At 37.7% G+C, this 25,935-nt stretch overlaps 2 protein-coding genes and 1 long non-coding RNA gene across 9 annotated transcripts in view; 2 read left to right on the top strand and 1 right to left on the bottom strand.

The window, feature by feature from the left end:
• The window catches only part of LOC135205755 (WW domain-containing adapter protein with coiled-coil homolog), an 89,719-nt gene extending 81,303 nt beyond the window's left edge, over window positions 1-8,416 (top strand). For all 4 annotated transcript variants that reach the window (XM_064236882.1, XM_064236883.1, XM_064236880.1 and 1 more), the window contains one exon: window positions 1,519-8,416. In XM_064236882.1, the coding sequence (XP_064092952.1) occupies window positions 1,519-1,594 (76 nt within the window). In that variant the 3' untranslated portion in view covers window positions 1,595-8,416. The remainder of the gene's footprint in view (window positions 1-1,518) is intronic.
• Window positions 8,417-10,057: 1,641 nt separating this feature from the next.
• Window positions 10,058-25,935, bottom strand: part of LOC135205754 (uncharacterized) — a 35,614-nt gene continuing 19,736 nt past the window's right edge. Inside the window, exons 1-3 of one of the 2 annotated variants that reach the window (XR_010312594.1) lie at window positions 17,115-19,743; window positions 10,774-11,080; window positions 10,058-10,464 (exon numbers count right to left, since the gene is read on the bottom strand). This is a non-coding gene — a long non-coding RNA (uncharacterized LOC135205754). Of the gene's footprint in view, window positions 10,465-10,773; window positions 11,081-17,114; window positions 19,744-25,935 lie in introns of those variants that run through there. The other variant, XR_010312593.1, reaches the window with a different exon arrangement.
• LOC135205753 (aquaporin-11-like) overlaps window positions 15,952-25,935 on the top strand; it is a 43,943-nt gene continuing 33,959 nt past the window's right edge. Inside the window, exon 1 of one of the 3 annotated variants that reach the window (XM_064236877.1) lies at window positions 15,952-16,011. In XM_064236877.1, the coding sequence (XP_064092947.1) occupies window positions 15,967-16,011 (45 nt within the window). In that variant the 5' untranslated portion in view covers window positions 15,952-15,966. Of the gene's footprint in view, window positions 16,012-16,717; window positions 16,794-20,490; window positions 20,659-25,935 lie in introns of those variants that run through there. The other 2 variants (XM_064236878.1, XM_064236879.1) reach the window with 2 other exon arrangements.

The raw sequence follows: 25,935 nt of genomic DNA, 5'->3' as shown, positions 1-25,935 counted from the left end.
AATGTGAAAAAATTACAAATTTTTAAGGAAAAGACTTATGTTGTCACATACAGTTTTGGGATACCATATAATTTTCTTATTGGAAATTACCAAAGTTTTTACTAAAAGCATTAAAAAGAAAGTTAGTGTAATTCCCAGTACTTATTAAAATACAAAAAGAAATGAGCCAAAAATTCATAATTTCACTTGGAGGCCAAGAATTAACAGCAGTAGTCCTTTGAGCCTTTTCACCTCGGACATGGTGTGTTGAGTAGTTAGAAAAACTAGCAATCAAGGATGGTTTGGTTTCCTTCTTTTCGAGGTTTCAAGGTAATCTTCAAGTATGGTAATTTTCAGTGTTATTATTGAAGATGGTGTTTGACAAATTATATCCTGTATGTGCTCATTTTAATATAAACAATCTTCCATTTCCAATCCAAGGAACTTAATTACAGTAGATACATGGTACCATTGAAATACATGTTCTCTCTAAACAATCTTACATTTCCAATCCAATGAACTTAATTACAGTAGATACATGGTACCATGGAAATACATGTTCTCTATTCACAATTGATTTGTTTCTGATTGGTAATTTACCCATCGAATTTTAGGGTCTGAAACACTTGTAATCAATGCCTTGAGGTATGAGCAGCAATTTAAGTCCAAAGGATACAACCTTTATAACAAAATGTGCCTTAAATTAAGCAATTTAAAATAAAATTGTGTTTTGGAAAGGATACATCTTATCTTTTCTTTAGTATTAAGTTCTTTCAAGTATTCATTAGTATTAAGTTATTTTAAGTATGTTCGTTAGGCGTGTTAATAAAATTATCATTATCCATGGTTTAAAAATTTGTAATTGGTTATCAAAATTATATCCTGAAATGTAGGACTACAACTGCTCGTAGAAACATATATTTATAAAGTAAGAAATTTTTATTAAGAGCGAGAATTTTTTTGGTTTCATTTTTATGAACCAATACATCCAAGAATGGCAGTCTTTCATCATTGTCCCACTCATACTTGAATGCAATCGTAGGTTACAGGCTTTTTAAGTTCAGTAATCAGACTGAAGTTGTCTCAGTTTTTATGTCAGTTGAAAATACGTATGAAAAATTCAACCTCAAATTATTTCCTAAATGTGTTTGTGGATAATAATTACCATCATATTCAAACATTTGTTGAACACAACTCGATAATATTAGTAAATGTTGCTGGAATAAATGGCCTCTAGTGTCGTAAGATGAAGAAACTTAGTGGTTTCCTTTTTGGTTTTTGAGCAAGAAAGGTAGACCCAACTGTGTGGGATGACTGCATCCTTCACATGGGCATTTCAAGTGCAGTGTTCTAGTCACTACCCCAAAGTATTGAAAGAATTTAAATTAGGATATTTACCGTTATCATTTGGCCCAATGTTTTTTAAACTCCATGAACATAGTATGTGTTGGCATGAATGATGAATAGATTGTTTTGTGAAGTGTTAAAAGAAAAAAATGGTGCTTGCTAAGTAATTTGATTTTACCATTTGTTTTTCAGGATACTTTTCCTACGTGCTCAGAAGCGAGAGCTTGAAGATATGAAGTCACAGAATTGCTTCATGAGTGATACATAGTGCTGGGCACGGCTGTGATAGCTGCCCAGGCCTGTTGTCTTGACGTGAGACCTGCCTGGGAGTATTTATAAATTATATTTTCTTATTACGATAGAAATGTTAGGGAAGGGTCGAGATGCGGCTGCCAATACCAGTGCAGAGAAGTGCCGCTGTGGGCCAGGGCATATGCTGCTTCCATGTTGGATAGAGCAAACTGTCGTGTTCCTCAATGGGTCCAGCCTGCCCTCGGCCATCCTCAACCCATAATCCCGATGTCATCTATGTTCTGTGATTGACACAACTACACACCTAAAGGCTGAGTCTTCAGGTACAGCTGCTGGCATGTCACAACAGAAAAGACTGGCACTGATGCCGGAGGCTGGCACTGTTTCCACTTCATGGGGTCCTTAGGTTCACCCCTGCTGATAAGAGTGGGTCTTCTTAGGTTCACGATTTCTAATGTCGTTGTCATCATCATCATCGTCATCTTCTGTCCTCTTTGTCACCTTGTGTTCTTGCTGCTGGACTGGTCAAGCCCACCTTAATAATATCTGTGTCTTGGCTAAGCTCTCCAGCCCATTAGTTTTATTTTGCAATTCTAGCAGCAGCAGAAACTCCCTACTGGCGGGAACTTGCACTCCTCACAACAACTCCCAACTGGTACAGAGGGGAGTTGGAGTTCAGTTTGTGAATGTCCCTGCTTAGTAGTATAGGTTATATTTCATGAAGATTTGTCATTTAAACCATTCTCAAGTTCCATGTCCAAGAGCTCTCAATTTTATAGATACCTGGCATGAAGTGTAGGGAGAAAGATTGTGATTTCTTTGGTTTGGAATATACGTACCATTGCTACCTGTTAACAGCATATGGCAGTAGCTCAAGATGTGGATGTTAAGTATGGAATGAATTGTGAATTTTTGTGAAATTTACCTTTTTGTGTGGTACATGTTCTGGTAAGGCAATTGAAAAAGAAGGCAGTGGACTGCTTATTACTGTACAATATTTATGTCAGCATCACAGATTTAGCAACATCACAGATTTACCCCAGTCTTCAAAGGATGAGTATGGTTTAGGATGTGTTGATGGGTAAGCAGTAAGCTGTCATCTTTTTTAAAGCTTTACCTACATATTTATCTCCAGTACCAGTAGTTCCTGGAGTGTAGATGACTTTTCTGTACTGTAATCCTTTTATATAAAAGTGTTAAGTGCTCTCGGTGACTGTCCTGTAGGTCAGTACTTGGAGGAAATCCACCATTGGTTGCCTTTATTTATTAGTCTAGTAAGGAAGGGAGCAAAGAATGTAGGGAAAGGTAGAAGGATGGATGTGTAGTAATGAGGAAGCTATTGGAAATTGGTGGTTTGGAATGGTTAAGGAATTTTGCTCATGTATTTTTTATAGTATTTATTTTACATTGTGGTTTGGGAATGTTGGAGTGTGACACCAGCTACTTGTTGGTAATCCTATTTTGATAAGTCTAGAATACAATTGCTGTTGGTGAAGTAGTCGTATTTGTAATTTAGGAAGTTTTGCTTCTACTCAAGCCTACGCTATACCTTTGTTCCTTGCTCTGAAAGACCAATGATATTTAGCCATGAATGGATTTCTTCTGGGTACAGTCCTCTGTCCCAAGGGTTGGATTTAAGTCAATGTCTTCAGAGGATTTCATTGCCAACTGATTTGATGTTTAGGTATTTTTTTCCATTATTTATGTTTATTGAATTTTTCATTGCTGCAAACAGTCATGTAAATTTGAACTGGGCTGTGAAATGTTTTTAATTATGTTTGTAAGACCATGAAATAAGTTGATAAATAATCCTTTCTAAGTAAAGCAGGGCATTGAGTGGTTGATAAATATATAGTGATATCAGAAGGTTCTACAAAGTGGGTGCATTGTTTTATTTATTTTTTATTGAATGTTAGAAAACCATATGTGTTTCTAGGTCATTTCTTCTATGTCAGCCTTATGAAGAGGGTGACAAGTAACTTGCTCTCCAGTCTTGGTTCCTAGATTTCATTTTTTCTTCCTTTCGAATGTAGTCCTGTCTCTATTATTTGGATTTTTTATATTTAATAGCTGAATGTACACTTTAATCAAAGGATAGCCTTGCTGCTTCTACAAACCTTATTACTCTTAGTAACTTCTCTTGGAGGCCATCATACATAGGGTTATTTCCATTGAAATTGGTAAAATATTGTTATTGTTGTTTTCCAAAGTTAAAATAGACTACATAGGTATGTGTTGAACAGAAGATTTACGAGAAATGTGTTGAAGTTTCGTTGATCTTAGGTGTTTTGGGAGAACCAAATGGTGACTTAATTCAAAATTTGTCATGTACCAGAGGTGAAACCCTGAGGTTCAAGAGCTGATTTGTGTTCGTTACGCAACATTTTTTTTAATCAGGTATGAAATAGTAGAACTGTATCCTTTGTTACTGCATCTAGGCATCTACTCTGCATAAGACTACATTTTTGTTGTGTAGATACTTAAAATAATCTGGATGGTTTCATTATTTATGTTTAGTTACTTTTATAAATCATATTTTAGGTTTGAAATAACAGTTAGTAAATTTGAGAGGTTTATTTTACAGGAAAACAGTTTGCTCTTAAGGAAGGACTTGTGACAAATTGACATTCCTCATAGGTAACTTGACAATTTCATCAGTTTATCTGTAAATTATTGATCATTGTTAAATAGATATTACACGTAGCATTCCTACTACTTGAAGTTCAATTCCCCATCCCTTTTCCCATTTAAGTTGCCTGTTAGCAGTTGGGGGTGATCTCTCACATGTGATATGGGCTAGCAAATACATTTTCATCAGGTAAGAATGCAAATAGATTTCTGGTTTGAAGGACATTGATGGGAGTTCTATTTCTGGCCCTTTGTGCAGATCATACTGGGAACTTAGATTGTTGATTGTGGTTATTTACTCAGGTGGATAACATAGTGAGAAAGTAAGGTTATATGTTTTGTTTAGTAGTGCATTGGTGAGATTGATTACTGTTGATGGTAGTGGTTATTTTTTTTTTAATTGTTAATGATAGTATGATAATTATTTTTTATTTTTGTAAGGCTTAGCTACCTCCCCTGATGAAATATCAAATTATCTTATTGCAGGAATTTTTTTTTATATATGTAAGATAGTACTCGAAACATCAGCCTGATATTTCAGTGGTAACAAAGCCAAAGGTTATCAAAATTTTAGTTTTAAGTTTTCTTTAAATGAAGTTGACACATTGTAGCAAGGATTCGAGTGGATTTTATTCTCCAACTTTTCTTTTGAAACAGAAGCACCGGTGAACCCTAGGTTAGATACGACAGATTTCTATACTTCATCCATTTCAGTTTAGGTTATTTTTTACATTAAAATTTATCCTTTTTATGAATATCTTGTACACAAAAGTGTGTTACTTATAAGTAGAGTTTATGAATTTTACTTAAGATTTCTTATTAAAAGTGCAGTACCTACGTATATCTGGATTAGGAATAGTTCACAAGATGGTTTCCCATTTAAATGCATAACAGCTTTTGGTAAAAACCAGAAACATTAATCTAGTACAGTTTTTACAAGCAGAGGATACATGATTCTTGTTTATATTGAGCAGGAAAAATGATTAAATTTAGGTTACATTTCCTAAAGAACTTTAACATTTCTGGCAGCATTTTATGGTACATTATATTGATGAGAGGACTTTTAGTTTGCCATTGAACTTGAGGATGAGCTGGATGGGTAAATGTTGATTGATCTTGAAAATGTCTCATATGCTAGTCCATGCACAACTGTGTTGCTAGTTTTTAGTGAAATTTATCAAAGTAAGGCTCTTATGTTATAAAGTGGTTGTTTACTTGAAATGGACCCTGTATCCAAAACATTGTTTTTGGAAAATAAAACTGGTTTGAAAGTGCTTCTATGCACAGTTTTGAAATTTAGTGGGGATTGGAACTAAGGTTTCTGAGGTTCTTGTATTGTGATATTTTGAAGTGACAAAAAGAATATGAATCCATGAATTTCATTTTGTATTATTTGGTTGCCTCAGACATCATGTTTTTGAAAAATTCCTTTTATTCCAGAAATATTACTAATCAATTAATTAACAATAAAAATTAAGGCTTGGCATTCTTCTAAAGCAGAAAGACTTGAATGTTTGTATGTTATTTGTCAATTTTCCAACACTTCCTTTCACTTTCATATTGCAGACTTTTCTGTTAGGGAACATTGTGTTGTGTGGATGTGTGAGGGAACATAGCGTTGTGTGGATGTGTGTGAAATTGACAGTGGCCAACTATAATGCACAGAGAACGCAGTTATAACTTCTTTTACAGTTAAAAGCTAGTTCTTACATTTTTTGAGTTTGAAATAAAGTTGTATGGGCTATTATGTAAAACTAGCAATTCCTTGTTTTGATTGCAATCTTGAGGGGGTTAGTTGATTAATTCAAAGTTCCCAAAGCCTGTGATGCAGTAATGATGTTGATGGTAGTGGACCAATAATTGTTTTTAGTAACTTTTGACGAAATGTTTACCTCTCCATCCTCTTATAATATTTTAATTGGCTAAATTCATATGGTTGATGTCATGAATGGTGCTAAATTTTTACAGGAAGAGTAAAGTTTGGACATAAATTTTGAGCAACTTTATGCTAATGTATTCTTAAGCAATGATTGTCTTGTGTTCAGCAAGAAATAAGCTGTTAATGCTAAGTTGAAATCTGCTCTTGCAGTTGTAAGTGCTACACTGAATCCTCATGTTGGCATCAGGAAATCAAATTACTAGAAGAGCTGTCGGTCAACTACCATATGCTCCTGGGATGCCTCTCTTAATTTATTTTGTCATACTTCCCACTTGCTGGTGAAAGAAATAGGTTTTTTTAAAATGTGGTTTTAAGGGTAAGCTATTATGTAAGTATCATTCCCCCCACCCCCCCAGAGGAGTAAATACAATATGAGGATTACATAATGTGGCAGTATTTATCTGCATTCCATTTCTGTAAAAAGTTCAGACATTTATATTCTATATGTTTGTGGGTGTTTCTTCATTTTCTCGCCTCCATTTTTCAGGTATATCTTTATAGTAATCTTTGAGGATGTTCTCACTCCATACTATTTTGAGAAAGTGATTCCATTTTAAAGGTTTTGCAATTTTAATTTATTCTTCTCCCACCCAGTTTATATCTAGTTGATGTCGTACCAGTTCCTGCGATTCTCGAGCTGCTCACAAGTGATTTTTCTGTTTCTGTAATGAAGTCTTATAACAGGTGGCTTTATTTTTTCACTTATTGAGATGATTTTTTGTGCTATATCCTCCCAGTTATTAACCTGTATTACCTCATGTATTAAAGTGGTTAGCCTTTGTGAAATTGTGGATTCCGTTCAATCACTGTGTCCGGATTCAGCTTTTGTGTTTCCCTCCCATGTCATTTGTTGTCCATTCCCATAAGATGCTTTCAGTTAGTAGGGTAGGGGAGGACACCAGATTTATGGATTTTATTCTGTTCACTAATACCCAGTGAAATTTTTATTTGAACATCTAAAATTCATGAACTTGGTGACATGAGTCTTCCCAACTAAACTTGGGCACATGGGAAATGGTCCATACGATAATTGATCAATGGGAATATGGTCCATTTGCTATGATTAGCAGATAGTCTTATTGCAAGACCTTGTGCTGTGATAAGCATATGGATTTATCCTGGTAAGTTCATAGTGGTATAGAACAACCACAGGGTTAGGCCTTTGTGACCATCTTTTCAGTGAGGCTACATTGTGCAATACCATTCATTTGGAAAGGACCAGCTAATAAGTAGATGAGGCTTTATTGTGCAGTGTTAGAGAGAACCTTATTGATAAGAGGATTATCAAGGCCTGCTTTCAAGACAAACCAGGGCCGAGTTAGAAGAGGCTATGATGTAATGTATTTCTAGAATTCATAGAATGATGCTGGTAGAGTGGCCCAGCACGGTGGTCCATGTCCGGATGCTTGTACATAACTGTGATCCTGTTGTAGAGTTCTCAGCAATGTATTATTTTGTATTATTTTTTTTATATATATAAATAAACATATATATATACTGTACAAGAAAAGGGGCTGTTACTTTTTATTAATACAGTGTCAAATTAATGGCTGCATTTATTTGTGGCCCGTTCATTGGCTACCGTGTCGATTGCCATTATCGTGGCATCGGGTCTCGCTACCATAAAAACATGTCGTCGGTTAAAGTGGGTTGCAAGTGAGTGGGTTCTTAAGAGGCTATTAAAATAACAGAGCCATCTTAGTGGATTTTGAATATACTGATGTGTGTGTTATGGTATGCCAGATGTAAAAATTTAGTTATGCTGCCATTCAATCAGCTGTTACTTTATTAAGAATATACTACTTCCAAATTATAAATTTTCATTATTAGCCAGTTACTTGTCCATTCTAAGCCCTGCCCAGGATTGGGAAACCTTTATGGGTCACCTGAAACACGAGTTAGGGAATTAATTTATCACTTGGAACTTTGTTGATGGCCTCCAGCCTGGCCATATGAAGGATGGTGTTGTCATTGCTTCTGGATAATCCCCTTTGTAGGATTCCTCACTGGTAACCAAATATAGCCCGATCATTGCATCCTTAGTTGCTGGTTATTTTTATTTCACTTTTTGTTTTTTTGTTCCTCAGTGGCGATAACCTACATTGGTGGTCATCTGTTGCAAACTAGTGGACCTAGAGAGCCCATGTTTAGCAGGACACATTCACTATTTGTGTTGGTCTCCCCTTTTTCAACACTTGCTTTAGGCTAATTAGCCTAATTTTGTATATAATTCATTCCTTCTAAGAAAGGTTAAATAAAGCTGAGCTCCAACATTGTTTTTGCTTAACCTTATCTTGTACTATTTACTTTATGCCCTTCAGTTTTAAAGTTGGGGAATTCAAGGAAAGGATTTGTAAACTAAATGGCGAAAGATGGTTTATTCAGGATTTAAAGTCATGTTTGCCTGACACAAATTAGTATTTGTACTCTTTAATCTGAGCTCAGTTAAGGTTACACTGCCCTTCCTTTTTAGTTTTTCCTCTACATGTAGGGATTTTGGTCCCAGACATGCAGGAAGGGGGAAGAAAACTTTCAAGCATTGGCCATGAATGACTGACACAAAGCATTAGACTGAAAACTTTTAACACTTACAGCATTATTGTTTGCGCCTCAGTGGCATGGTTGGTATGGTGTTGGCATCCCACCTCGGTGGTCGATGCCAACACTAAGTCTTTTCGTTTTCGGTCGATTCCCAATTACGAGACCAAAACCATCAAACTTCATGCATAAATAAGAGTTTTGAACGTTTATGTTAACATGGTACAGTACATACAGGGTTAAAACTTCCTCTTCCTTCAAGTGCTGAATGGTCAAGAGCCCCAGTGCTTAGCTGGACACCCGCTAAACTTCATAAATCACAATGTGTTAATTTGATAATGCCTAATTACTGTACATGTATAGATATTTTATACCAGTTTCTTGTGCTAGAGATGTTTTTTAATTAGAAATCAATACCTGGTACCTTACAGCATGAGTTAAATGCTGTCAGTGTGTCTGACATGACTCATTATTAAATCGTACTGATGCAGCATCACTTTGGTCCCTAGCTGTACCGACTTTTTAAGTTTTCCTTTACCCCCGTTCCAGTTTCTTTCTTCTATCTTGCTGTCCAGCTTCTCTTAAATATTGTTAATGCAACTACAGGTTTTCCTCCTCATCTTTAGATCATTGATAAATTTTCTGGATAATCTTCTCCCTAACACCACTGCAACTCCCTCTTTCCACTGTTTTTAAGCACTGAATGGCTGTAAGTGCTAGGCTTTATAGCCTTGTTTTCATGATTCATTCATAAAGCACAGAGATACGAAGTGGGCGCTGAAGTTCCAGTACAGTATCACGTGATGAGGAATGATATGGTAGTACATAAAATCAGATTATTGTAGAGAAAAATGAACTTGAAGTATTATCTGAAACCTGGTTTCTTGGTTTATTTATATATTGTAACTAATTTAACAGGCCACTAAGCCACATTTGGAGAGATTTAACAGCTTGCCCATATGGTCTGTTCTCACATAACTAAAACCATGTGTCAAATACAGTGGAAGCTGGACAGACGAAGGGTCAAGGGCAGAAAGAAATGCAACAATTTAAGGGACCGAAAGGTTGCTACAAATATCTACTGTGCCATTGGTAACTAAGAGAAAACCAAAGAATTGTGAGATCCAAACCTTGAGTGCTGCGTACAGTACCATTTGCAATGACTAAGGTAGGTTTATGCAAGACACTTCATAGTAAGGTTGCCCTGTAGGGAAATAATACTGCAAGAGCAACAAATGCATATGTACCAAACTAAAGAGAAAGTATGAAACGATGTTTTGGCATTGCACTGAGGAAACTCATTCATTCCTAATATTTAAAGTAAAAAAAACTGCAAATACAGTAAAGTAAAAGAAACTGCAAATACAGTAAGGAAGAAAGTTGTGAAAATAATTTTAATATTTACATCGGTAAGAAACCTCCCTAATACAGCCACATCCATCCAAGACGAGATATATTTTAACTTTTCCAGAACATGGCTGCGATGTACTGTATTTTGTTGACACGTGTTCCATCAAAGTGCCTGTATAAATACATTTGTATATATAATGGGCACTGAGGACCCATTGTTGTATTGAAGATAACAATAATTAATTCCAGGATTATGTAATAAAAGTATTGGATAGGATATTGCAAGAAAGGTTGAAGAAACTTCCAATTAGATACGTTTATTTGGCATCGTTGCGAAAAATAAACAACTCGCAGTACATTTAAACCTGAAGAGGAGGTCATTCAAGTAGCACAGACTTTCTAGTCGTCTTCCCAACTAAACCATAGGCCACCTGTAAAAAAAATATGATTATTTCTAACAGACTTACTGTTACTGGGTGAAGTGACTCAACCAAGGTGTCAGCCCACCAAATTATGCCTACATATTACACCTCTTATTTCTTTTTTCCTATAGTAAAATACTGCCATTTAGGGTAGAATTGATATCTCCGCTTTTCTGCATTTATAAACTTCATGTCTATAGTTTTGGAAGCAATTTCCGGACGGCATTAGTGTCAGACTTTGCATTACTGTGAAAAGTGAACACAATTACAACCAATGCAGTATAGTGGAAAGTCAACAAATAAAAAGACTTCACTTACATTCCCAACTCCGAAGGAAATCTTGGTGCAATTAGATGATAATATAATTACCGTTTGTAAGTAACCATTACAATCTATGAAGGTTTCCCAGCAGCCATACATTGCTTTGCTTTATGGATTCTAAACGAAGACCGTCTCTCTCACAGACCGGTAGACAGTCCAATAGGAAACCGGAGGGTCCAGTCACTTTTCCAAGGAGTCCGTGGCACCTCAGTCAGGGAAAAATGATCAGCAATCCATCATGTAGGGAAAGGGAATTCAATATACACTGTGGGAAGGGGTTACTTGGGTGCAGTCAGCCTCCAACCTACGTGTAATCAACACAAATTCAAATACAGTTATTACATGCAACTGGAACTGCCACATGCACTATACACACCAAGAAAACACACACACACATATATATAATATATATATATATATAAATTCAACTTCGCACATGAAAACAATAGGCTCATCTGTTATTAAGCTCCCTACAGTAAGCTGCAATATAATGACGACTTGACCGAAGCTATATCATATTCCTTACGACAACCGTCAATGTACCATCTTTCACTATGCTGTTATATAATAACCAGGACTTTAAACTGGAACTATAACTATTCCTACCAAAGAGTGGTGTACATACAATCGGTGATTTATGACAACAAAAGAACGACGATAACAATTATCTATGAAAATGAATGCTGTACATCGTTAAATTCACTATTATTTTACCGAAACTTTAACAGCATACGGAGAATTTATTTATTTTAATATCTTGTAAATGCGGAATGCTACACCTACTATACTATACTACACCTACTATACTATTAAATTCACTAACACTCACTACGCAATTTAAGCTCAAAATAAAAGCGAACGCCAAGGTTACCTAGTTAACCGAGCTGTTACATAACTGACACGAGAGAGAGAGAGAGAATCACTGTCGCATAAGACTGAATACGTGGCTTACTTAAATTCGTGTAGTAATTGCACGGTCTAGATACAAACGGCATGAAGAGTGCGTAATAATTTAGTACAAAAATTCATTGTTGTATGAGAGAAAACGTCAGGCTAACTTAGTTAAACCCATTATTACGAAACTAATTCCTACTGCCGTCGTTCCAGGATACAATCTACCTCCTATGCTTAAAAGGGCTATTACTTTACAAGTATTAAATAAGCGGTAAAGCAGGACGCAACTTAACGCATCAACTTTCGAGTGGAAGAATATATTTCCTGCTCTCTCCGATGAGGTCGAGGGGAAGAATATATTTTCTGCTCTCTCCGATGAGTTAAGATATTGCGAAAAATGCCTCCCTAGCATAGAGTTGAGTTTTGAACAAATGAGCATTTGCACAACTAAAGAGCCTTATGGTAAAATAGTTAAAAATCAACATATCAGATCTCCAACATTTTTTGTGCTGTAAACAAACAGCTTAAGATTAATCTACGAAAAACAAAATGAGAGAAGAGGGAGAAAGGATTTATGAAGCAGTCTTTTCAATAATTAGGAACATAGTACTAGATATCCATTACAGGTTCTCTTGGGATGGAATTTACTGAAAAACTCATAAAGGCGATTCAAACAATGGACAACCCGAATAAGACCCAGAAAATAAATAGCCAAAAATTACATATCAAAGCAGATTATATATAAACCTCATCCTAGAACAATCAGCATTGTTATGCAGAAATTAATCATGGTACGACAATGAAGCTATACCAATAGAGTTAGTTGATATAAGAATCAAACATTGAGAGTTAAGCTTACGACGCAGATGGCAAGATAGGATGAGAATGAATATCAAAAGATAAATGCAGAAATCTCTGTATGTAGGTGAAATAATGAAGGGGAGGTGGATATGACACTAACCAAGGAGAACAGAATACCGAAATATCAGCTGGGAGATGAGTGAAGATTTGTGGAAGTGAAGAGCTAGGAAGACTGAGATGAAAAACTAAAAATCAATTCGCTTATATCACCGTACAGAAAAAAAAAATTAACTCAAAAGTCAAAGACTAAAAGAACCATTGGCAATGGGTCTTCCGTTTTTTCATAATTTTCCTTTTAATCATATTTCTATATAATAAATTTTTTTCACAAAATGCCTATTCCCCATCTACAGATCACCTTTACAGTAACCTATCTATTTGTCTGTCTATCGATTACTACGTGTCCACTCGACATCGTACTTTCCCCGGGAAAAGTCAATTTCCTGAACTCCTTTGACTAACACCCCAATATATTCCCTCAGTTGAATTGAAATGAATTGAACTGAATATAAATTTTAGGAAAAAGGCCAAACACTTGGACCTATGAGTTCATTTAGCACTGAAATGGAAATTGACAGTAAGAGGTTTGAAAGGGGTAACAGGAGGAAAACCTCAAAGCAGTTGTATTATGAATCAAGTGTTAGGAGAGCGTGGAAAGTATGATAAAGAAAAAGAATATGAAAGGAGGTACAGTAAAAGGAACGAAAGTGGTTGCAGCTAGGGGCCGAAGGCACGCTGCAAAGAAATATAAGTAATGCTTACAGTGCACCTCATGAGGTCCAGTGACGGAACTACCCCCATACGGGATCCCCTTAGTTGAAGTCTTCACGTCTCATATTTGGCTCCATTTTTGCTAGCCACAAAATTGGTCTAGTTCATTGCAGAGAGACGCAACACTTTTGTGGAAGCAACAGACGTCATTCAGACTATTATTAATCACAAAGAGACCATCACCCAGCCTAGCAGCTTCACACTCTGGTATAAACGTCGAGGGACGCCACAAAGGTCTCATTTCTCCAATGGCGGGAGCCTAGTGTTATGACCGATTACAATTTATTCGAGACATATTTGAATTTCCTTCTGACTGTTGCAGATGTAACATCATCATCAAGAACAAGTATTGTTGAAGGCACGAGCAAACGTCCAGCCTTAAATAGGCAGCAGTTATAACACTGGTGAATATCTTGAGGGGATGAATAATGCTTCTCAAAACTAAAGTCTCCAGCACCTCATATCCCCCCTTTGCTTTTCTTAAAAAAAATGTTTAAGGGTATTTTTTAGATGGAAATTTGCCATTGCCTCGTGACAATTTTTCAAGAAATTTCTTATCCCTTGGTTAAAGATGAATCTCATTTATCCATGTTATCTTATCAAAGATAATACTCTGATTACACTTACTTAAAAAAAAGGAAAGGTACACGCAGCAATTTATAGGTAAGGGTGAGATAAAGTAAATATCTTGAATTGTTTTAAAATCGTTGATTCTTTTGATGCTGTGAAATACTCAGTCAGTTTGACAGATACAGCACCTTGGCCTTTGTTTTTATTGTCTTTCGTTTAAGGTAAATAGCCAAGTCGCTGTATCTTTGTCTGGACGGGACTTTATGGGAATTTGATATCTGGTTTCACGGTGGTAGTATTTTCACCACAGTCCTTTAGTGGTTAACACTGTCCCTGTCCAAGAGTATTCACGACTCGACATACACAAATAATGAATTTATGGCAGTGTGCATTGTTGTTTGTTTACCACTGATACGTAAACTATTTAACGTGTACGGAATTTTACAAAGAGTTGCATCAAATGAGTTTCTTGGAGAGAAATTCAATTTACTTTTTATTTAACCACCGAAGCAGATTTGCAAAACTAAATTCCTACACCTGACATCCTGTTCAGTGGTAATCATATCCACAGCCATCTTCATGAGTGAGGGTACAACTGAATCAGTACTTCACCTTCAGTGTCGCTCAGGTCCAACAGTGCAGAGAATACAAAGACGAATCTGGAACAAACGACTGGGACAGAACAACTAATAAGACCTCTATGCCCAGTGGGATAAGTATTCCATACAGTGCAGTGGAGGAATCATTCACGTCATGTTCAACACAACGATTCAAAGTTGGGGGTTACACTAGTCATTGTCAGTGCACCTCATACTGTGCACTGTCGGCATTCAAGTTTCTTTGCAGCGCCCCTTCGGCCCCTCGTTGCAACCCATTTTATTCCTTTTACTGTAACTCTGTTCACATTCTCTTTCTTCCGTCTTTCTTTCCACCCTCTCCTAACAACTGTTTCATAGGGCAACTGCTTTAAGGTTTTCCTCCTATTACACCTTTCAAGCCTTTTTACTCCCAATTTTCCTTTCTGCGTTGAATGACCCACAAGTCCCACAGCTTGGCATTTGGCCTGAATATTATACTATTCTTATTCGTATCCTTCTACTACTCTTTGTAGAATGGGTGTCTTTATCATATGCAAACTATGAATGATCTTCTTATATTCACTGGACGGATATTCCACGTCAGTGCTGCAAATATCTCTCTTCTGATTCTCCAACCGTGTGTAGGATTGATCTGACCTCCATCCTCCATCACAACAGACGATGACCTCTCTTACATCACTACATGTGCTTCCTCTCTGAACAGCTCCTTTAGATTCACGAGGGACTTGATCATTCTTTATTCTTTATTTATATAATATATATTAACACAAGGCTTCTTCCCAACTCTACTTCACTATCCTCTGCGTTTTCTGGTAAGGCATTATAATGGGCTTTACTCTGAAGAGCTTCTTGGTTGTCACGTCCTCGTTGTAAACAGCAGCCCTTATTCCAGGGACACTGTGGAAATGGTGAATTAGTTTGTTTTGGGCTTACTTTTTCGGAAACACTTGATTTCAGTCGAGAGCTCAATTACAAGCGACAAACCACTACCTTGGAAGTTGTCTATGTGCACGACTCTCTTCTCTTCTCATGTACTGTAAACACATACTTATGTGTCAATGATTTATGATAGCACTACATAACTGGAAGCACTCAATAGTCACTCCAGATATCAATAAGCAATTCATTAGACCAAACAGGTTTCTACGGGAATTCCTAGGCGCTGCACCGTGGGATGACACCTTCACGCATAACAGACCGGAGTCGCAGGTATTTATACATACCCAGTTTGCTGTCATCCACTCATGCATATTCACATCTGTTCTAATTCATTTTAGACAGAGCATCCATCAAGGCCTCATCTGCAGACTTTCCATAAAAAAAAGGGATAAACGCCTCTCGAGACTGGTGTCCCATCACCTTTCAGACGATGCCCTCGACTGAAAGCACGCTCCCCAAATGATGTCCTTATCTCGTGTTCTTCGACCCTCGCATCGTGTCCTTGCTTTGTGTGTAAGTCTGTCTCTCTCTCTTTCATCCTTCATCGTGGGGCAATATGCCGCCCATAAGGACCAGAGTTGAGGATCTCGAAAAGCCAGTGGTAAGTAGACAATGTTGAACACTCGTGCAACTGGGAAGGAAGACGCGTTCCTCTACTATCTGTTTTTCTGAGCTCTTTTTGAAGGTAAAGATGAAGAAGGTGACCTTATAGCACTACTCTAGTTCGTCAGCCGGGTCGCTTCGTCTGCCAACCTGTGTCCACGCAGATACGAAAACAAACTTCTATGTTTCTATCTGCTTGGATTTTGCCACGTGAAATCAATCTAAGTCTCTCGTGCAGACACAATTCTTTTGTTTAGCACTGCGCACATCTAGGTAAAGGCTGCCAATTCGAGAAGCATGAAGACGATGTAAATGTCATAAATAATTGCAACGAGTTACTAGAACACCCATACATGCAATTATGTATTACTGCCCGGGAAGTGTTTCAGTGCGCTGCTTTTTAAGCCAATCACACGAATATATACGTACGTTTGTTTGTTTGTTTTTCTCATGGGACATTAGCATGTTTTTCTGTAATTAAAAAAGTACTAGGCTCACACCAAAGCTACACTGAAATCAAGATCTCGCCTTCAAATAACATTTGATGAACCAGATAACCCTGCTGGGCTCCCCGGCGCATTCTTTCATATTTCCGACTGAAACTTTCCTCTTTTAAACAAAACTGCTGCTGTTTTGGCAGACGCGACAGTATTCTACTTCACAATCTCTCTCTCTCTCTCTCTCTCTCTCTCTCTCTCTCTCTCAAATTTTCAGAGATCTTGGCAGAGTTCTCAGTCGGTTTCTTGCTCTCGTGATAGGTAGTGGTTTCGACTGAGCAAAGTGAGTTCTCGACAAAGTTTTGCACGAGTTGCATCGAAACCCATCATTATCATTTTTTTTCCTTTCTCCTAGTAAATTAAATATAAATAACCAAAGACCCCAACGACAGGACGAACGGAGATGTCGAGGAAGTACGTGACAGCTTTATGTCATGTTCCGTTCATTACAATTTTTTAAGCACTGTTACATACGACGAACGGCTCAGTCATTTAGACAGTGGGACGCAAAGCGGCCCTTACACGCCGTCGCGCCCCTTGGGTACGATCAAAAAATAATCTTGACACATGATTAATTGCGACTCTTAAGCAGTGAAATATGTACCTGGTTGCTGATCGTTTGCGCTGACTCCGCTGGGTCCGAGAGTGAGTGATAAGTGCCTCGTTAAATTGTATTCCATCATACCGTCATAATAATTTCACCGGAGCCTTAGCGAGGTAATCCTACTGGCCCCATCGAGATGACACGAGAAAAGCTGAAAAACGCAGCGGCCAAAATATCATGCGGTTGTCAATAAACGTTTTGTCCCACACGTCTGCCCAGAGATACATCTGCGTTACTCTCCCACCAACTATTTCAAGATTCTTCCCGTGGCTCTCTCTCTCTCTCTCTCTCTCTCTCTCTCTCTTCTCTCTCTCTCTCTCTGACCGGGTGACAAGTCCAGCAAAATAATCACATAATCCGAAACCACTCTCGACCGGTTGTCAATAACACAGGAAGGAAAATACATTCTAATTGATGTGGCAATGTAATCTGGACTTGGCACTGACTACCCAAACATTTTCTTCTAGCAGATTATTCCTTAGTTCATTAACTGGTCATTCTTAAAAAAAATGCATGTAAACAAATGTATCGGAAACAATGCACACATTGCGGCTAAGCAATAGTACGACGCCTAATAGAATAACAAACATAACTTCTCTCGTAGTTTTGTCTACGTGTAGTGGAAATGTGCATAAGATGTATAAATGTGTCTATACAGGAACTAAATATATAAATACGAAAATGAACGTCTTATGAACATATACTAAGTCCTTTTGAAAAATAAATATAAGATTTACCCATTCAAACATCGTTATGGATATAACTGTATCAAGAGCATAAGACCTTCTATACTATTACCGTCATTGTAATCTATAGAGACCGAGGACTCGAAGAGACAGATAAAAATATGCCCTCACAGAATCTCCATTTGTCTTTTATCGGAGATTTTAATTCAAAGATAATCTTCGATGAGAGTCAACAATCAATTAAGAGACTGTCCAAAGATTTATATCTTATCACCTTTAATTGTCCTATTAGCTAACTTGAAACTGGTGGACCCTATCGTATGCGTAGACTGTTAAAAGGCGAACATGCAATACGAACCAGACACACCCTTCACTGCTTGGTATAAAAAACAACACGAGCAATAACAATAATTGTAACAATGAGTTATCACAACTCAAATGCCGCCAGCCTTCCACGCCACATCATAACGATAAATATGTGACAACAGAGTGGCAACACTTAAGTGATATAGACTTGTCGTAGTATGGCCCGGCAACAAACGTCATATTCCACGATCAGGTGATTATATAATTATGAAAGATGGTGGTCTCTAGTTGACCTTTCCATCAGCTCCTTGCTGTTTCTAAGGTAATTCTCATTTGAGGCATAAAAATTTTACGCTGTGAGGGTAACTGGCAAGCGTCTTCTGCTGCATAGTAGGAGAGATGGTCTAAAGAAGCGATAAAAATGATAAAATCTTTCCAGTAACTTGGATTAAAATCGGTCTTCGAAATATGGGTTAAATTTGATTTGAAATACAGCTAGAATGGTTTGAGGGAGAATTCGTAATTTTTCTTGTGCTTATAACGTAATGCTTCCATAATAATCTCTCTCTCTCTCTCTCTCTCTCTCTCACACACACACAAAAGCACGGAAGTGCAGAAATAATGGTTCGTCAATGAATTTCAATTTATCAAACGTCCCAATATGCTACACTATTGAAACAAGCTCTCTCTCTCTCTCTCTCTCTCTCTCTCTCTCTCTCTCTCTGTCTTCTAACCATGCGAAGTAGTCCAGGTGAGAGTCGGGGTTTATTTCGGTGTTGGATCTCGCACCAGGTACGAAGGGGGCTATATTTGCCCAGTTGGGCCACAAAGAATTCGCTTCTTGCAGATTCACGACACAATTAATTCTGTTCTCCTACTACTTCTCCCGCATATTAATTTCGCTTATCTTCATCCATTCTTCCTTTCTTCTCCTTTTTCTTTCCTCTTGTTTTCTTCGGTCATGGGGTAGACAACTGGAATTATTTTTCACCGTTTTGTTGGTATTTTCTCGTTGTATATAATCTTTTATTTATAGATGTAACGAGGGGTAAACGTCTCCTCTCTCTCTCTCTCTCTCTCTCTCTCTCTCATCGCAATTTGCATGACGGTCGTCAATACCTCATCCACAGCATGGACACTGAAGAATGAACTTCCCTTAAATGCTCGGTGTAAAAACGCTGCTTCTCTACTACTGATCGTCGCCATTTGACAATAATATCCAACATCATACTGTATGCGACACTACATACATACATACATACATACATACATACATACATACCGTCATGGTACCATTAATGCTCATGGTCTGAGCGTAATTTGTTCGTCTGAGCATGACTTCGTGACGTCACTCTTCCCAGCCAACGCGAGACCTTTAACTCTCGTGTTCGGGAGAGAGAATCAGGGTAATCTGATGTTCCGGATTAAGATGGCAATACGGACATATGCCAGTACACGAGCTATTGCTACCTTTGGTAACTCGCAGCAACGTACTGTAATTACTGCAATTATGACGGCAATTAAAAGTACTTCACTTTCAACTCGGCAGTGAGAAAATGTACGGCATCATTCACCACATTAAAAAAATCGATTGATTTTTGCAACAACAAATTTTAAGATTCTTGTAAAAAATTAAAGATCCACACATATGTAGGCCTATATCTTATATTATATATATATATATATATATATATATATATATCCTATATAGATATATATATATATTTTATATTATATATATATATATATATATATATTACAAAATATGTAAACCAAGAGCTCAGCAAGCATTTTCATTATTATGGGAACGATATCAATTCTGCTAGGGAATCTAGACCGGTAACGTTACCCGAGAGAGAGAGAGAGAGAGAGAGAGAGAGAGAGAGGAGCGGAGGGGCGGCTTTTGGTGGTCCGATTTGTGGGTTCCTTTACCACTATGGCATCGAGGGGTCTCCATTTACTTGGTTTTGACCGCGGCTATGGGCTGGAAACATTACAGAACTTCTTTTACGTCTACAAATCACTAGAATGAAGATAAGACTTCGATATAATGAAAGATAAAACTGAGATATTCCTTGCTAAACAATTATTATTATCGTAATTAACGTAAACAGGCATCGGCATCTGCCATGAATAATTGATGCAATAATAAGGCAACAGACAGCACAATTACATTACGTCAACGAACGTTTTAAACTTGAAGTAAGCCTACCCAATGAATGATTAATTAAAGCAAACTTAATAACATGGCTGACATCCACAAGGGAGGGCGGAGAGAAAACAGAATATGGCAACAGTGAACAATCAACATCCTTCGCACAGCTGGTAAGAATAGTCGAGTTGCCAGTGCGGCTGCGCACACTCAGTTTCAACTTGGCGCTCGGACACTCACGAAGTTCCAAACTATATTTTGATGGAAATCTTGACTGTTCTTTTCTTGTGGAATGTGTCAGCGATAACAAGATGACGTGGATGAAAGCAAACGCAGACTGCAGTTTCTCTTACGAAGCCCCGTGAGACGCTAAAATAGAAAGTGAACAGGGAGGAGGGAGGTATGTTGGTACTTTCGTTTCTGCCTATGGTCGCTAGTAGTCGCCGTTGATCACGTTGCTTCTCTAGAATGATGCCACTCGATGTTTCTTCGTACTCAGCTCATTTTGTGGCTGTATCGTTCAGCCTCTTCATTTCATTAAAATAAGCACGCGTAAACTAACAACGAAGCATTTTGGTATTAGGACGAACAATATTCGAATCTATGATTCTACAGCCAGTCGCACGAACAAGTTAGACTTCTGATGGTTAATATTCTCCTTAATATTTATTACGAATCACAATGGACGTATGGAGGGAGCTGAGACTCGTCTTGCAGCGCAATGAGTTCCTGTCCTTACGCAATCCAAATTCGTTTAGACAACAGGTAAAACCATAAAAAAGACCAGGGCTTTGGTAGACTACAAACCCATCAAGGGGAGGGGGAATGGGAGTACATGACTTGTCACACGTCCATTCGTAAACGTTTTGCAATGGCATCGCTTAATTGCGTGGGCAATGGAAAGAAACTTGGCAGAAGCAAACCACGCACAATTAAGAGGCGTACCGGTTTCCCCAAGCATCGACTTCAACGCTGAACTGGTCAAGTCTTGCACACTTGCTCGTGTGACTCAAAGCGATGTACATTCATCGAAGAATGCCTTGGATCGGTAACCAATTATTGTCCTTATTATGTAACCCCAGCTCGATAGTCACAAGACAAGACATACAGGTCACTAAGAAAAGCCTCTTACAAAGCGTAGTTTTTATGGATAAGTCAACAATGAAATCTCATTTACACGAGTGACCGAAAATCGGAACTCGGGTTTACTGGGGATATAACGCATGAGTGATACTACGCATGTGTGTGTGTGTGTGAAAATACATACCTAACAGCAGGGAGCAAATCCAGTTTGACAAAAAAAGTTAAAATAATTGTCTTGTTTAAAACAATCCATCAAAGTACCCCACCAGAAAATAACGATTTCGACCAGTAGCTTTCGTCACTCAGAAAGGTGCGTTTACTACTTTTTTCATTTCCAACTAATACAAAAAAAAAAGTCGGAAACGATTACTGTTAGTCCCGTAACCTGTACGTCTACACAACTAGACATAAGGGAAAAAATCTTAAAGTAGTTTTATTATTATTTTTAACATTATTATTCAGAAGACAAACCCTATTCATAGGGAACAAGCCCACCAATGAGGCCACTGACTTGCAATTCAAGCTTCCAAAGAGTAGTATGGTGTTCACTGGGAAAAAGGTTGAGGAGATCAAGGGAAATACAGAAAAAACAAGGAAATAGCTAAACCTTCATCCTTAATTTTCATTGTTTTTCATTTTCTGCCTTGTTGGCTCACGTCCAGAGATCTTATAATTCGGTGTCTGCAACTGAGATCTCTCTAATACTATTGTTACGAAGTCCGGAATGAGTCGCCAATGCCTTCTGTGACCAGTCACGTTATGAACCTTCACAATATATCATATATATATATATATATATTATATATATATATATATATATATATATATACATACATACATACATAATATATATATATATATATATTATATATATATATATCTATATATGAGACGAGAGAGAGCCGGGGGTGCTTACGCATGCAATTGGGAAAAGTTGCACCAAGGCAATATCAACCCTATCAACACCAGCCTGTCAGTGTATGGAACTAAGTCTTGAAGAAAAAACAGCAAATAAATAAATAAAAATATATATATATTATGTATGATATATATATATATATATATATTCTATATATATATATATATAATATAATACAAACACACACGATAGGAACAGTTGGTTACCGGGTAGAGACTGAAGCTTCTGAACGCTGATGGTCGATGGTTTGTAAGTCAGACAATAACAACTAATAAATCCTGCTGAGGCGCCCACACATTTTTTTTTTTTAATTCTAAAGGCCATTTGTAACTCAAACTACCCTCACGAAAATACATTAAATTGTGGCGTGAAGTTCCCGCATTATGAGACTGAGTAAATCGTTGGTATATATCCGGTAAAAATAATAAAATATTAATGGGACTGAAACAGAATAACATATGATTCTATCACTTCCCTGACACGCCAATCGGATACAATAAGCGGAATGGATTAAACAAGTTTTGACAAATTCCGTGGTCATAAAAGCAATTACGTAAACGATCAAACTAAGCATTACTATAGTAGATTCACATCAAGCGTTCATCTGATGTCTAGGCCAGCCCCTTACGACGCTCCTGATTGGGTACTGATAAACCAGCCACCGGTTGGAAACTCTCAGTCTCTCTCGAAAGTTCACATAGGCAGGCTGCATGTTCCACCTCTCCCGATGGATACTTTTGAAAGAAGCATTCCTCAGGAGAAGTAGAACATACATCCCGCCTAAGTGAACTCTCGAGAGCGACAGTTTCCAGCCCTGTGATTGGCTTATCAACAGCCAATCAGGAGCGTCATAAGGGACGGGCCTAAACATCAGATGCACGCTTGATGTGAATCTACTATAATACCACTTGTGGTAGTCCTTTTGTCCGGTAGAGTTGAAATGAAACTGTAATGTAAGTGTGCCGATAGTCATTCCCGACCCTGGGCCGTATAGGAAATAAAGGTTTATACAAAAAAATAATCGTACACCTGGCGTTGTATACAGCAGGACCTGGAATGCTCCAAACTTAGCCGTTCTTACTAACACCTACTCTACAGATGATGTCATATCAAAGTAAATTATTAATTTTGTTTGATTCTAACACTAATCTTTTTTGTAAATAATTAATTTTGTTTGATTCTAACACTAATATCTTTGCTGCAGCATAAATAATAATAAAGATTTGGAACCCGAGTTCTTTCAAAGTCCTTGAGGAGTTACCTGTGTAGGCTGCTTAGGTACCTAGCATACCAGCAAGTTCTACCCAACTAACAGACTAACCAGTGATCCCATTGATGGCGTCTAATTCGAATTTCTACTCCTACTCAGTGAATATGATGGAAATCAATTTACTAACCCAATACCCTTACTACAATTATAATAATATAATGATGGTAGGTTTCATCAGGTTGCGGCCAAACTGACCACTCAAACTACTGTAATCTGACTTCTACAGATTCTACTGTATTCCAGGAAATACGTCATCTGATTTAGAAATGGTCCTTATGCAACAGATTAAAAATAAAAGGCTTGAACCATTAGCAGCTAAAGAATTCACCGTGCCTGTATCGACCCATCCAGTCAATGGTGTTAGTCTGCTCTGTTTTGATCACAACCTGTGCAGAGGGTTTAGTGTTGGTATTCTCAACCCCCCCCCCCCTCCCCAATTAAACAACACTTTAAAAATAAGATGGGAATGTTAAAATACCTGTAAAATATATCTACAGTCACTAGCAAGATTTCATACCAGCACACATGCTACGTGTTACCTAAACTACTTGCATGGAAGTCAACAAATACATTTTTTCTTATTGATACACGTATTCCAGTGATTCAGACTCTCCCCACATGAAAAATACCTCTGTTCCTCCTCAGATGCGGTTACGTACGTGGGGCAAACATTTAAGCCTAAGCTAGACAAAATGTTTGGACATCCTGCCGGATGAGTAAGATGCCACGAAATGAACAAGGGCCAATTCCAACTCGATGAGGCACCTAGAAGCCAAATCCGAAGTCACTTATGATATCATTGTTTTCTATAACCATTAAAAAACATTACCGAATTGATTAAGGAGGGCCTGGACGATGTAACACACTCTCTCTCTCTCTCTCTCTCTCTCTCTCTCTCTCTGGACTTGGAACGCTGGCTGCTTCAGGTCCTCGGGCACAATGAAACGAAATGAAATGAGATGAAACCTAATCGCCTTCTTCCTTGCCCACCCGCCCCCAGCCCCTCTCGTTCTATCTGCCCCACAGACCTACGGCGGCCGTAGAGCTCAAGACAAGTTATTCATTTGCTATTTTCTCCCGTTTTCACGCATGGACATTCTATTATGTTATGCTCATTTATAAATTACTAGTGCTCGCAAGGCAACTGTTATTTTCAGTCTTCTATAGGGTATAACTTTGACAAACGTTCAAAGAGTGTGGAATGAAATGGCAGCTTACTAACAGAGTGGACTAGAATGAGAGCCTATTTTTAATGCATGACAACTCTACCTAGTGGACAATGTTCACTAAAGACGTAGCCTAAAAACAAAGGTAGAACCTCTGTCAAGATTTTGGCAACTGACTCCCTACCTGAGCAGTACCTTGGTATTCAGAGTACAGAGGGAATTAGATTAATTAACGGCGATATTCAGTGGTTTAACATTATACCTAAAACCCCGAATTCCTGTGAGAAAATAATGGATGACATCTTGATACTGCAGTGTCCTCGAACTTCAAAGATACAGGAACGACTTTCGTTTAATGTTTTCTTCTTTATGTGTTAATCTTTACGTAATCTTTGTTTTTAATAAGAACATTGTTTATTAATTCTCCACTCGTTGCACATAATTAGTGAATTAGCAAAGGCCTAGGTGGCTATAATTAAAAGGATGGTCTCAACGTTCCGATTTCATTCTCTCTCTCTCTCTCTCTCTCTCTCCCTCTCTCTCTCTCTCTCTCTCTCTACACATCAATAGTTAGACCACATCTTGAATATGCACTACAGTTTTGGTCACCAACACTAAGAAAGAACATAAACAGACTAGAAGGGGTACAAGCAAGAGCCACAAGTTAATTCCATCCATCAGGCAAATAGATTACCAACACCGACTAGAGAGCCTGAACATGTATGACTAAGAAACACGACGATTGTGAGGACAACCAATGGGGATATTCAAAATACTGAAAGCATAACAAAAGTACACAGTAACCTCTTCACATTAAACGAAAACAGATAAGAATGCAAACTAGAACTGAAGAGATACAACACATACTATTGTGGGAACTTCTTTACATACAAGATATGTGACACGTGGAACAAACTGCCACTAGAAGTTGTAAACAGCAACAGCGTGGAAGCGTTCAAAAGAAAGCTAGAGAAGATCATTAGGACACTGTGAATGAATTGTAAAACCTGCTCCTAGAGAAAAGTGAGCACATGATGTCTCATTTAAGGATGGATTAACAAGTCTTTGAGACATCCTCATCCTTGTAACTCCATGTAACTCTAAAAAAATGAAAAGTTCGCCGTTTATTATCAAAGGATCCGTCCACAATGACCCTCCCGTTCAAACTGTATGAAACGGTGAGTGTCTTCATTTCCGTTTGATAAATCTAAGTGCTTGGAATCACTGAGCTGATATATA

The sequence above is a fragment of the Macrobrachium nipponense genome, chromosome 24 (genome assembly GCF_015104395.2).
Source record: "Macrobrachium nipponense isolate FS-2020 chromosome 24, ASM1510439v2, whole genome shotgun sequence".
NCBI lineage: Eukaryota > Metazoa > Arthropoda > Malacostraca > Decapoda > Palaemonidae > Macrobrachium > Macrobrachium nipponense.
This window is presented reverse-complemented; position numbering and strand designations above follow the sequence as displayed.